Source organism: Falco punctatus (assembly GCF_963210335.1).
Source record: "Falco punctatus genome assembly, chromosome: 2".
Lineage (NCBI taxonomy): Eukaryota > Metazoa > Chordata > Aves > Falconiformes > Falconidae > Falco > Falco punctatus.
The window spans coordinates 101,335,896-101,350,796 of NC_137581.1; the positions used below are offsets into that span (position 1 = coordinate 101,335,896).

Sequence of the window (14,901 nt, forward strand, 5' to 3'; positions counted from 1 at the left end):
GAAAATACAATATTTTGGGTCTGAACCTAGCTGGATCAGAACACTAGACTGATCATTTTTATTCTGCAGAAAGAAGCTGTAATTTTCAGCTAGGATTGTCCTTTAGTAAGAGTCCTTATAGAGAATTAGCTATCTGCAGTTAGCCTCCTAGAAATACCTCTCATCCAGCCAAACCTACCTCTACCTCTGTAAAGCTGGTGCTTGTGCTTGGACAGCAGGGTTTACTACCCTGTCAGGGGGAGGCTGCACCGAACTTTGTCCTGCCGTCAGATACCAGCGCCTGGGGAGCAGGTATGGTAGGATCGTGGTAGGAGAAGTGGGAACACTAGGTAATACCGCTCAAACAGCCAAGTTGTCTGCCAGGGCCTAACGTAAGGAGGACAAGGGCTTGAAGCTTAAAACAGAGGTGCAAATTGCTTGGTACTCAGGCTGTGGTCTGCTGCCTGCATGCATAAAATTCTAAGGCTCTGATTTTACAAGTCACTCGGTGAACTTACATAGCTTTCAAAATCCAACCTGAAGATCAGCTAATTTGGCCTTGGGTTTTCTTCAGTTTGTTTTTAAAATAGGTTTCAATTTTTTCCTTTGTATGTTAGAAACCTGGAAACTTGCTACCTTTTGTTTGTTTAAGTGCCTATCATTGCATAGCCACCTACCCTGCATTTATAGTTTGTTTCTTTTTAAGATACAAATGCTTTTGACTGTATTTATGGCAGTGATGAAAATCTTGTGGCTGTAGATGTGATAATTTTATTAAGAAAATAGGTACCAGCAATCTTACAAATTCAAGCATTTCAGGCTGCTATGCCACAGGTGATTAAAGGGTTAGTTTACATGACACTTCATGTGTGCTGCTTTATACTAGCCAGCTTTGGGGCAGAGAAAAGCATGGATGGAATGACAAGGGACACCACCATTCAGTACTGCAGATCCTGGTGAAGCCCAGGTAATAGTTTGCTTCTGTAATACAGGAGCTACCTCTGTCAAGGCTGGTGTGGTTACATTAACATAAATCGCAACCACATGCTATACAGGGCTAACACACCCTTAGCAGTCTGGATTACTCCAATTTAAAAAAGTAATTAATAAGAAAATGTAACTAGGTAATTTATAACTTTGTTACAGTTATTGCTTGTATGAAATTTTAAAGCACTGTAAACATAATGTATTTACATTAAATTGTTACAACTTTAAGCTGTGATCCAGATTGACAAAAGCAAGGAAATTCAAGTGTTGATTGCTAAAGCTAAATGAACTGTTACCTCTGCATCAGCTCAAAACCCCGTGTTGACTTAACTGCCTCTGGCTGAACATAAAGGCATCAAAATCTAAATATGCACATAAGCTTGAAAAGCTAAATGATGAAGCTCTACCACTAAATCTATACTTTTGAGTGGCTGAGTCGCCCAGACAGCCCTTATAAGTTATCCTTTCAACTACCTCAATAGTCTAAGAAAAAGTTTCTGAAGGATAATAAGAAGAACATTATTTGAATCAAAGCCTCTGACTGTTTCTTTGAATTTGTTATCATATAGAGATCATGAGAGTAAAGAAAGGTTCTCTTGAAAAAAAGGTCAGGTACTTAACAGACCAGGAAGGTGCACTTAGCAGAACTGCTCTAGTGTGTACTTTAAAAACTTTTACTGAAGGGCTATGATTTATCCAGTAGACATGAATGCTTCCAGAGCTGTAATTTTGGTCTATCGTGAAATTACACATTTAGAGTACACTATATGTTCCAGAAATGGGTCATAAAAGTCCTAATAAAAAAATCATCACTTGGCCTGAGAAGTACCTACATCTAACACCAGTAATTTTGTTTTTATGTAACAACAGCAATAGTGATAATCACACTTTGCTCTTTTAAAGCAGTCTTTACCTGCTGATCTCAATGCTCTTTTAACAAAAAAGGTAAAAATTATTAACCTCATTTCAGAGATGAGCAGAGCGATGAAGCGACTCCTCCAGGATCACACAATGTGTCACTGACAGAATGTTGGAAACAATGCAGGTTCTTTACTTTCAGTTCAGTGCTTCAGCCACAGATCAATACTGTTTTTCTCAAAGTGAATTCTTCGGAGGGAAAAAATATTGATCGTTTTTTGCTGCACTGGAAGATCAGCGGAATAAAGAGGCCAACATACCACCCTGCTCCTTTCAGCCCAAATCTTAAGTTGCTCTTCGTTTCTTTAATCTTGCCTAGCTATGCCCAAGGAACCTGTCCCTGTTCTCAGGGTTAAAGCAGTAGAGCAAGAAGAGTCTCTGTCATCCCCCATGCCTTCCTCAGTCACCCTTTTGATGACAGCAGCAGGAGAGAAAAGTCAGCCTTCTCAGTCAGCAGCCCTCCAGTGTTGTCTCATCACTTGATGGGGACAGGAAGGATGACATTATTGGACAACATGGTCTGCTAATGCCTTTCTCAGTTTACACTCAGGAAACAACTGCCTTCATATTGAAATATCAGAGGAAGCCTAAATGCTCCCGGGAAACAGATGATCTGAAGTAGTTTACAAAAGCCAACAAACACTCCAGGACCACCACAGAGGAAAGGGAAATAATCCCTGGATACAGAACTGGCTCTGTGCCTGGTGAACCATAGAGATGCCATCAACTGCTGTCTGACTGTCCGGTATATTGGGGCTCCATTGTGCTATGCTGACAAATCGGACTGGTCACAAAATGATTCACCATTTTTATCCCATGCTGTCTGCAGAGACCTGCTAGGGCAACCATGAGGGTTGCTGGCTACGCGGCATGAACTAGGGTAACTTTGAGGAGGCTCTCATCAGTCCTGATGACTAGCTTTAGTTACCCAAGAATAGAGAGAAGATGGCACTACAAAATACAAGTTTTTATTCTCCTGGACTGCTTCAGAGAAAGCTGATCATATCAGTTTCAGCACAGCCTGTAGGCATGAAAATATATTATCTGGCTCATTCCTTCTCCCACCAAAACCACAGGAACCCTCTTAACTGCAGTGCTACAGTACATGCTGTGTTTTGCACAGGAATTGAACCCAAAAGTTAAAAGGCAGATGAGGTTGTTAAAATAATAATTTCCATGCAGTTGGTTTAAAAATGACAAATCAATTTTTCCACAGATCTTGAAAAGACAACATTTTCTTCTATGGAAATACACAGTCTGATTAAATGTTAATAGATTAGAGAAGCACCACTAAAAACTTTCCCTTTAGTGTGACAACCAGAGTTTTTTAATCATAACTATGGTGAATGTGAAGTAGGACTGTAGTAAAAAAAATATAAAATGCTTACCTGCAGCTGCTGATCTAGTTCTGGAAATGCCAAAGGGAAGTTTTCAGACGAAGCATCATCTAAAAGGTAAACATGATGTTAAAAGTCAACATCTAACAAAAAGGGCATTTCAGATTTAATGTAGTTTAATGTAGTTCTACATTGCATACATTTACAATAATACTGGGATCCTGCAAACACCTCTCCATCTGCTTATCTTTCTACGCTTGAGATACCTTAATAGACTCCTTGAAAATACTAGTGAGTTGGCAGTAAGAAAAAGATTTAGGTGCTGGAAAGACAGCCTATTTTGTATTGCAGTGATTAAGAAACAAAACAAAGCAGTTAGTGCAGTAGAAGATGTGATAATTTAATAAAAACAGTAAATCCAAGCAATCTTTCCTCTCGGGCTCTCCATTACACTGCAAAGAAAAGAATCTTCCAAGGACAGCACCCTTGCTACCAAAGACTTCATTATTTCAATGAAGGGAAAGATACCTTCCCCATCACAATACAATGACTTACCAGGGTTTAACCAACAATAACAGAAACCTCTCACCACCCAAAGGCAACCACAAGAACACACAAACCAGCCTGGCAACCCTGGAACAAGAAGACTGTTACCTACAGAGATGTGATTAGAAAGAGGAAGGCACCACAAATTTCTCCATACTGCAAAATAATGTCTTTATTATAACCTGTAGATAACAATTCGTACGGACTAGCGTTAGTTCATCCATGACAACAAGCCAAACCCTGTTTTTATTTATTCCTTTATTTTTAGTACAGGCTTCCAGCAAAGGTGGGACAGACTGTGCCAGTTACGTCAGTGTTGTGATGTGGACACCTGCCCACTAGTAGCTGGACTGAGATCAGAAATATGAATCATACTTGGTAACGTCACAGCTAGCCAATGCAATATTTCTTTCTCAGTGACTTTCACACTATCAGTTTTGCATCGGATTGTGATGACTGTTTATGCATCTTACTACAGGTTACAGGAGGTGAAGAGAAGGTTACTATTAGCTAGCTTGCAGAGTCAGTTATTTGTAATGTGTCAAAATTAAACAAGCACGGCTCTCATAGGAGAAAATTGCTAACACAGGTCAGATCCTGCAACCTGCTCTATGCTGGCAGACTTGTACACTACAACAAAACCTCAATAAGGCTAAGAGGACCACGTATCAAAGCAGGATTCTGAATACTCTTAAAGAGTACAGACTAGGATTTAAATTATTTGTCAAATATTTGTTATCTCTTTAGCCTGCCCTCAGTGGTCATCCAGCCAAGTAGGTTAGGGGGAAAAATTAAAGTAAGTCATCTTATCCTATGAAGAATAAACATTCTGGCTAACACACAGTCTGACCCTTACTTCAACTAACATAGTTAGACCTGTGCCCCTCTAGGAAGGGATGCCCAGAACAGAAAAAAAAAAATACAGTGATACAGAGGGCAAAAGCAAAAGCTTTGGAACTTCCTCAAGAAACAAAGTGAAGTTCTATATTACAATCTTATTGCAAGGGGTAAGGGTCTTGCAAGTATTATCAAAAAGCCATAACCCCCCTCCAACTTCATGTTGCACACTATTCCCAAACATGTCCATTCTGGAAAACACTTAATTTGCTTTAATTGTACAGAATTGTATCACGTAGATATGCAAGTGTTTACCTTTAATTTGCTGTTGCTTTCTTGTACAATATTTAAAAATAGACTAATATTCTAAAAGAAGAAAGATGAATCATATGGCAAAGCTAAAAGGAAGGACGGAATACGACTCAGTCTGACTAGGGGTACAGCTGCTCTACAAATATTTGGCTGAATAGCTGTTAAATATTCTGACAGAGATATTGGACCAGAGTCGTGGACAGCAGTTAAGCTGCTATTTGTTTTGACAATTCCAGCAGTACAATCTTTGGTACAGTAGCTTTTAGGAGGGACTGCAAATATTTTTAACTTAAGAAAAACAAAGCAAAAGCAACCCCAAGAATTTTAAGGAAACATCAGCTAATAATTATTTTTTTGCTGCATGGGATATTAATAAGAAAACAAATTTGATGCAGTATCAGAATATTAGAAAATATATTGGATTATCTTCAGAAAAGAATCAGTAAAAAAAAAGTTTGAAAATACTTTTAAAAGGATGGAATATATAGAGAAATTACTATAGAGGAAATCCTTTCAATAAACAGATGTTCCCTGCTTATTTTTTGAACTCGAGTGACTGAGTCAATGGTACTAAAAATAGAACATACTGGTATCCTAACCATTATGGCATACCATAGTACATTTTATAATGGGCCTGCCCTAGCATCTATTGAACAGCTGCTAGGGTTTTTTTTAGTTATGCTAGTTTAGGACTTGTTTAATTCATCATCTGATGTGTAGAACATCATCAAGAAAAGTTGGGGACTTCAGTTGTTTGACATTTTTCTGAGTTCCTAATTCTCTTAAGCTCCCCTGAAGCTTTCAGCTGAAGTATTTAGTTTACAAAGATAAATAGAAATGCTCACAGCTAACTGCGCTCTGGTTTCCACAAAAAGAACAACAAAAAACTTTCCCCACAGCTTCCAGTGAAATTACTGCATCATGTCAGTCTGTATTTCACTGTTGTCAAAGTAACAACCACAACAATAACAACAAAACCCACTTGGTCAAATCTAAACACATTTAGATTTCACACAAGGGGAAAACAAATGACAGCAGTCATTCACCTCCTAAAACTTTTTTGAGGATGTTTTCAGCAAGTCAAGAGGAAAGACATAGTCTTGCATTTTCTTCCAAAAGAATCACTATTGCAATACTGGGTGCTACACAAGAGATCAAACAAAATCACACTGGTTTCTAGCCTTAAAAATCTATGACTCTGAAAATCAGAAACATTGAAAATTCTAGAAGTTCAGAGAAAATCTTCTGAAGATCAAAAGACTCTCATAACAGTCCTTACCTGTCTGCATTTGTCCTTTCCTATTCTACATCTCCTTAACAGAACTCAGAAATAACTTTTTTTTCTCCTTTTCTCAATTTATAACCAATATTTAAGTGCCTAGATTGTCATAAGGAATCACTGATATAATCAAAGGGCCCTTTATTATAAAGCAGCCTTTCTGTACCACAAAACCCTGAATATGACTAGGCTGATTCTTCACCAGATACAAACAGCACCTCACCCCTCTGGTCACTATTTTACTGCTCCCTTCCCTGTCACTTGTAAAGAAAAGGGATTTATAATTCAAGCTAGTTGTTGAAAACACATTTTTATTAAAAATAAAAATATAAAAAAATCAGAGACTGCAACTTGCTGGACCTGAAAGTAAGTCAAGATTCTGGGCAAAAGAAAACGAGAAAGGAGGAAAAACGTACGTGTTAATGTTATGGCCATCCCAGAAAACTCAAAAGCACTAATCTGTGATGAAAGAGTCAGATCAGGGACTTCATTACAGCCACCTAAGTTAAAGTATCTGTCACACAATTTCTAAATTCACAGCACTTCCTGATTTCCCACAGATCCTGAAACTAAATTTGGTCTCTGTTTGAAAGTGCACTAAAGGTAAAGAGCTGTACCCTGATTACAAGATGAACTTTCTGCACATATAGTTGATGTTTTTTTAACCAAAGACTTGGTTCATGTGTATGGAATAGTTTGATTTTTGGGTTTGTTTCATCAGGTTCACACATTCACTTTGCTTGTTGCTGAAAATTATCATTAGAACAGAGAGCATCTGAGGGGTCTCCAGGGAAATCATTTCATCCTTTTGCTTTCCATCGGCTGCGCTGAGACAAAGTACCCTTCTATGTCAGAGCCAGCTCTTTGACCATTCCTACAGCTAAATGAAGAACATAACAAAAGAGCAAGCTCCCTAAGCATGCTGCACAGCCCGCACACCTTCATGCTGAAATGGCGTGATGAGCAGCTCTATGTAAGGACTGCGAGGCTGAGCTGCTCAACCTGCAACGTCCAGGTGAAGTCCTGTCTCTCTGCTGATAGCACCTATTAGTACAAACATGGGATGGGTTTCTGATGTGGGGTACAAATATCCACAGAAGCCATCTGATTTAGAATGTTGTACTGTATTTAGATGGACTGTCTTCATACAAAAGGTTTACTACTTCTCAGCCATGTCCTGATGCATTCAGTCCCCTGATACATGCTAATGTTGCACGTTTGAGAATGAATCAAACTTCCTGGAGAACTTCACTTATTTAATCATGTTTTGGCCTTCTGAAGATCACAATAGCCCAGACTTCCATTATGTAGATGAACGAGCCAAATCCCTCATGCTTCACTGTCTGACTGACACAGTGTCTGGTACAATGAAGTGTAACACCCCAGTCTCTTCCTATTTGGCTGCTCCATTTAGCTGAACTGTGAGTTACGGGCAATAGTTAATGAATAAATACTTGAACAACAACATCTGATTTACTTGAAGTATAAACTTGCAAATTAGGATTTCGCTAGGATCTTCACAAAGATAGACAGAAATAGAACATAAAAATTTAAATGTGTTGAAAGCACATTAAGGTTGCTAAATCAAGCACTCAAAATTTAGGAAATGCCAATCACAGCTCTGCTTCCTTGAGTAACTGAGTAATGATCCAGTCTTTAATTATACAATCAAGTACTATTTTTTTCTCCTACATGTGTGGGCAAGTGTATTCAGATCTCTTCCTCCTAAATTAAAGAATTAAATAGGTAACACAAGTAGGCTGTTATCCTGTAAGTAGATCAGCCCTTACACAGGAAAAGTGCTCAAACTCAACCGCAAGCACTGCAGCTCACAGTGGGACAGCACTGGCCGACTGTGTACTGGGGTCCAGTCTTGGCCCCACGAGGGCAGTGAGATCCAGCAGCTCCAGCCCTGGTTACTGACAGACGAGCATAGACTCATCGAATTCATCCTGGAAGGCTGTGTGGCTAAGTGACTGCAACTTGGCACTGCTGCGTGAAGCTCCCAGGCTTCTATTCACAGCCCTGCCTGACATGACCTTATACAACCTCGCAGTTACCTCACTTGTAAAATTGTGGGGAATGGTCACTGCCTGGCCCAGGAATAGGCTATGAAGGCTTGCTCAATAATAAGAGTTGTGGACCTCCCAAAAATAGAAATGGCCCATGACAGAAGAGAGAAGAGCAAAACCCTCCTACTCCATATACCTTCACTTAAGCCTCAAGCATCCTCTGATGCACTGCCACTATTCATTTGCGGGTATCTCACCTAAGTTCCTGTCTAATTTCCCAAAGATCAAGCCACTCACTTGTAGGTTGGGCGTAATTTTAGGAACTAGCTCTGTAAATTTTAGCCATGTATTTTAGCAGTCCTCACTGGTTTTCAACAAATACGTTATCTGCTGGAAAGCCTCCGTTGCCATTACAACAAGAATGAGGATGGAGTAGGGATTTGAAGGTTGCTATTGAAGAAGCAACCATTGCAAAACAGTCTTGCATGATCAACCATAAAAGCAAAAATTCTTCACGGTCACTAGGGTAACAAAGACATAAACAGGAGTAAAAGAAGTCATTTGCTGTGCTTGCAAAAATATTACACTGTTCCGCTGTCTGTCAGTTTCATTAGAAGATGTATGTCCCACCTTTGTTATCAATGATTTTTCTGGAGAGTGCTATCAGAGGTAGATTAATTTCAAACAAAAAAAAATTACTAGTAATTTCAAAACCAGTCATTTATCACCACATGTCACTAGCAGACCTTTTCAGCTAGATTCAGCCTTCCCTTAGAACTATCACACAAAACAAATCCACTTGTCTAAATTTAGTAAAGTTCCTGTTATAATCATTGACCCCTAATATATTCAGTAAATATGAGTTAGTGATACAAATTAGGACATATTGAATTTCACTGGTTTAATTGAATCCATGTTGATAAACTACAATGAACTTTCTATTTGGGAACATTTACTTGAATTTGGGAACACCGTATTCAGTTTAACTTGCATTAGTTTTCAAGTTATGTAAGACAAGCTGAAATAATAAGTTTCAAACTCATTAAATTAAAACGGTACTTTAAATCAAACTGGAGCAATATGGTGTGCAGATACACGCTGGGAAACCTGTTTGATGCCAGCTTATTGAATTTGAGTGAAAGAGTCAAACCTAGATATCTGTATATACAGGAATAAGAGATACACAATAAAACTGTCTTCTTGCATAGCACCGGCTGATGGGCTGTTTCTGAGACTTTTAAGGAACTGGTTAGCCTACTTTCATGGTAAAAATACTGCACAAGGCTGGCCAGGATTTCAGTCGTCAGGGGTTAACTGACAAATAATATAACACAATTAAACTATTTCTTGTATACTCAGGATAAGCCAGCTCCGGTCTTGTAGGTTAGTTAACGCAAAGTAATCTCTTCTCATGGGTTGAGAGCAGTTTCTCCTTTCACTGCTCCTCACACCCAGTGCTTGGTTACAATCCTAGCCAGTGAGATAATCACCACCCAGAAGAAACATTCCATTTCCCCTTTTTATATCTAGTTATGCTGCCAGTTCCTCCGAGTAAGCAGTTGTACAGCCCCCGGAAGGAAAGCGCAGCCTTTCTGGGTGAAATCTGTCACTGTGCCTTTCAAGTGAGGTAGAATTTAAGGAAAAGCTTGAGTCAGACGAATTCCCTTACCCTGGTGAAAAACTTTCTGTATATACACTAGCAGTACACGAGCCTCACCTGATGTTTTACTATCGCACTTAAAGCAGGTAACTCCTGTTTGAACACAAAACAATTATCCTTGTCTAGGAGAAAAAAAAAAAAAGATTAAAAAAATAAGGAGAAAAAAAAAGCTAAGTATGGAATAACTGAAGGTCTATCTGTTAAATGTTTTTGCAGTTTATCTTAAAAAACCAAAAGTGTTAAATAAATATTTGTACTTTCTTGATTCAACTATGGTTTGCTGGAAATTTTCAAACCTGATCAAAGTTTATTTCTTTTTCCTTCTGTAAATATATAAAATATAATAACCATGTTCAGGCTCACCACTAAGAGAAGCGATGGAATTCTTGTGACATGGTAAAAGAGTATGCTGGTTTAGACATCCTGGTATCCCCCAGGGGGATGGGATGCAGAGAAGATGGCAAATGCTTTACTGATTGCTGTTTAGTTTTTTCTGTACTCACAGAGATTCTGGGTTGCATACTGCAGGGGCACACACATATATATGTATATATATATACAATAAATGCCTTGAAAGTATGGAAAAGTTCAACAAAAGTCACAGGAAAAGATTACCTTTATGTAATTGAGTTTATTTCTCTAAATGTTAAGAGAAAGGCTGGAATTATTAGCAGGATAGAAAAGTAAAAAATAAAGTATGATGCAATGTTAAGGAAGCTAGGCTTCCTGCCTTTCATGTCCTCTTCTTCCAAGCTATTCACGACCTTGTCATTTCCTACTGCCGTCTCTTGTCACAAGCCACTCTACCGTCTTTGATTTTCCCATGGTCTCAGCTTTCCCTGACTTGCTTTCATTGTCTCATATAAACATTCTTTTCCATAATCTGTAAGAGCACTCCCCTTTCTTTTACATCTCCCTTCATGACCTACCTTTGCCATAATTCCTCTATGAAATTTACCATGTTACTATATCTTTAGGGATGAAAATGATTCTTTATTACTTTCTGTAATAAAAATGTAATTACCAAATTATTTTAATTAATGAGAAAGGCAACACAGACAGCCACATGTGCTTCTTTATATTCCTTGTCCCAATCTTTCTGTGTCACTCATCTTTATGAGCTGAAAGGTATGTGCAATAATATACGAAGATGTTTGTTTTCAAATTCCCTTGCTTAGGGAATGAGATTCTATTTCAGGCTTGTAGCTGAAAACTAACATTGCACAACAACTAGCTAGGAAAGATAATGCATATCCTAAAATATTTCTTAAATGAGGAAATCGCATTCAAGCTGAGACTCTATTCACACAAAGCCCAGGAAGTGGCCTCACACATTATCCTGCAATGCATACCGTCACATAAAGCACTCATCAGCAGTGGGACAGTTATTGTTATCAGAGATCCTTATATTTCATGCCATAAACACATCTCAGCCCTGACTTCAGCCATTCACCTTTAGCAATAGCACAGCCAACTTCACAGCTCCCAGTTTACTTTATTTCATTCTGACTTTTACTGTTTGGCAACAGCTCGCTAGACCTTAATAATATTTAAGGTGTAAACTAATAATATTTGTCTATTCCACAGGCCAAAGGTTCGTGCGTGTACAGGGTATGTTTGGGGAAATTAATGTTCAATCAGCACTAGCTGACAGGATGAACGTCAGTTAAATTTCTGCTGCTTTCTCAGGGAACATACCATGTGGGGCATCCGTTTCCTGAAACCTTTCACCAAGCTGGGCACGTGCAGCACTTTCCAACCTTCCTGCTGAAAGGAAAGTCTCATCCTGCTCTAGCCTCATCCTCAGTACAAAAACGTCCTTTTACTTTTCTTGTTTTAAAATTCTTTAAAATCAGACATACTGCATTTGCAGGTAAATTAAATGGTTAATTACAGTCCTAAGTACATTCCACAAACCACTGAAAGAAAGCCAAGATCTAACCTGTCAGTCCAATGGGTTAAGTCTAATGAAATTGTTAATGGAAACATTAAAAGATATCAGGCAGGAAAACTGATCACATGCTATCATTCAGGAAAAAAACCCACCCATGACACTGGACTCCATTTGATATTGTAAACACTGGTAAGAACATGTAAAATGTAAAAGCAATTATTTCATTGCGGTTTAGTCTATAAATTAAACTGTACCTGGGGAGTCATTCAGGCTGAAGGCAATTCGTACTGGCTTATCAGCAGGTACCCTGGCGGTGGTGATCATGTGGGCACTTGAGTCAATGCTTTTACTTGTTTGTTCCAGCTGCAATAACACAAACAATATATTTATTACAGAGCATGTGACACCATTCAACAAATGAGTTTTAATGCTTTTCATGCATTCACAGCTACCTTTCTCATTCTAGCTAAGCACCGTTTAGAATCAAAGTCAAGGGAGCGCCGTTTCACTTTTCCATTTAAAAAGGATTTAAGTGAAATCCAGTGCAGAGACTGCCTTTCTTTTGCTATTTACAGATTAGAAAGAACAATGGCAAAGGAAGCATCCCCTCTCCTCACCTGCTTGCTCCCCGCCATTGCCCCTTCAGCAAGCCTTGACTCACTCGTGGCAATGCTGCCTGGTTCTGAAGGTGAAGAAGGAAGAAGGGGTGGGGAGTTGAGAGTAACATGACCCCAAGTCTGCCATGTGATTGGAAACGTGCACACCACTCTACATGGTGTCAATGAGGAGGCACCCATCCTCCTACCTTCCACCCATACTCCCCCAGCCAAATTGCGCCTGGTAGTCACACCCTTAATGGTCAGAAAGTTACTGGGTCTCCAAACCTTGATGGTGATTCTTCAGTGGAACTCTGTGCAGGTGAAGGGGTCTGTCTGCATGGGTTTGACTCCTGGATTGGGACCTTATTCAGTCCTCGGTCTTTCTTCTGAGACCAGTTCCAAAAAGTGGCTTTACTGAGATGAAACCCTGTCCATTAAGAAAACCGCTAGTTCATTTCGAGCAGGGCACTAAAGAACTGTTGAGCAACAAAAGAATTAGCTACTACTGATCTGTAATGGTATAATTAAAGCATCTCTAAACACTCGGAAGTTGTACTCGGAGCTCTGCTATGTGTATTTAACCTTTTGAATTAACAGTTTTGGTTAAACTGAGTGCAAACATAATCTCCTTGTATATCTAGCACAAAGCTGCTAAAATTCACAGATACTAATCTTCTGATTAGCTCCATGTGTGGAGAACATGAAGTCAGTGGGACTTCACGCAAGCGAAAGATCTGCCCATAAAGAAATTATTTTAGGACTGAAGACTATGCTATCTAGAAGGCATTGTATCCATACCAACTATGTGAACAATCATCAGAGTAGCTTTTAAATTACCATAAAAATGCCTCAGCCCACTAGAAACACCAAATTCTTCAGGAAAAAACAATGTATTTACTAAAAGTTGTACCACATGTCAGTAGACAGCAGAGCATTTAGTTAGTGGAAACAAAACCCAGTTTCCCAAGCCAATAGTCTTGCAGTTTTTCAGTAAAGTAGGTATTGTATTGCACTGAAATCCCAACGACTCATTCTAATTTACACTTAACTGTTTGGCAGTCTCAGAAAGTCAATAGAACAGAACAACATTTCAGGATTACAATCCTCTTTGGTGATGCACAAGTGAACCAAACACTTCCCCAGCATCACTGCCTTGCAATCAGTGGAAGAGTATCAAATTTTCATTTGGCCCATTAATTTCATTATTTGTTTTTTATTTGCTTTGTCTGTCTTAAATATTTAGCTAGCAGAGTGATACGGTTACTCTGTAGCAATGCCACATAAGAAATTGTTATTTGAAGTGCACAATCTTTTCTTAAAATCATAACAAATAATCATTATTTTGCATAAATCTTATTTGGAGCTTATTGTCTCTACCAATACATGAAGGGTATCAAGGATTGTTCTGTATTACCCATGGCTAAAAATCAAGACACAAAAAAAATTGAACTGCTATCTATTAGGCAGAGACAAAGAAAAGTCGACTAAATTGCTGCAGTGTATGTTTTTGCACTGAGGAAAAGATCCTTGGAGTCAACTGAAATATTCTATTTTGAACTGCATTGCACTAGACTAAACGATTTTTACCTTACTAGCATTATTGATCTTTTTTCCCCAGACCCTCAATTTATAAGAAAGATCTGAGACATCTCATTGTTTCTAAAAAACAACAGAACTACTAATCCAAAATTCTTTATCATATTTCCCTTCCATACCATTACAAAGTAAAGCAAAGAAAAAAAAAAAAGTTATTTTAAGTGATAAGCACATCCTTGAAACAGGGGTGTTCATCATTCTGTGTTGTTGGTACACATTCCCATGACATCTGCTTACTATCTCAAGTGGTCTTGCACATAAGAGTATACTTAACATTGCATATCATAACCTGAGAAATTAAAATGAAGCATTCTGCTAGAGGTTTTAAAGTTGCCATAACAATATTGCTAGGAGCAAATCTATTGTCTTATCCCAGTCACATACTCCGTGGTCTGCAATGCCTTTAAATTACCTCTTTCAAGCACCTACTGCACGAGGGCAAAAATCAATACCCCTTCAATAAGCAACAGTGAATTCTATCATAACACAAAAGAGTGTTTTCATTGTATTCCAATTCACAGAAAGAAATCTCATCTTTATGCACAGCAATTACCCTGCTATCCTTTTTTTTTTTTTTTTTTATGTTGCATTTATCTCTTCACTTCTTTTTGTGCAGAATCCTCCAGCTCTTCATCACAAAAAGCAATCAAAGAGAACAGAGAGGCATGTAGGCAGCCTGCGTGCAAACGAGGTGATACAGGAAACACGCAGCCCAGCTGCCCCCAGCTGCCCACCTGCTTTCTCCATGCATGGAGAACAGTATCTCTGTAGACAGAGATAAGGGTGAGTGGGCAACCTGGAATTTAATGAGATTTAATGAGCAGCTCTCCACAACAATTGCCCTATAGAACTGGCTGCTGTTTCTCCATAAAAAAATCCGCAGCAGAACTGAGATTAAGTGCTGTTACAGCTCTATCAATTTAGTTCAGTTTTCACACCTGTTGC

At 38.7% G+C, this 14,901-nt stretch overlaps 1 protein-coding gene across 8 annotated transcripts in view; it reads right to left on the bottom strand.

Moving 5' to 3' along the window:
* The window catches only part of MAP3K7CL (MAP3K7 C-terminal like), a 39,196-nt gene that overhangs the window by 17,783 nt on the left and 6,512 nt on the right, over positions 1-14,901 (bottom strand). For 3 of the 8 annotated variants that reach the window (XM_080376566.1, XM_080376564.1, XM_080376565.1), the window contains exons 2-3: positions 12,016-12,124; positions 3,273-3,331 (exon numbers count right to left, since the gene is read on the bottom strand). In XM_080376566.1, coding sequence (XP_080232692.1) covers positions 3,273-3,331; positions 12,016-12,085 — 129 coding nt within the window. In that variant the 5' untranslated portion in view covers positions 12,086-12,124. The other 5 variants (XM_080376563.1, XM_080376561.1, XM_080376562.1 and 2 more) reach the window with 4 other exon arrangements.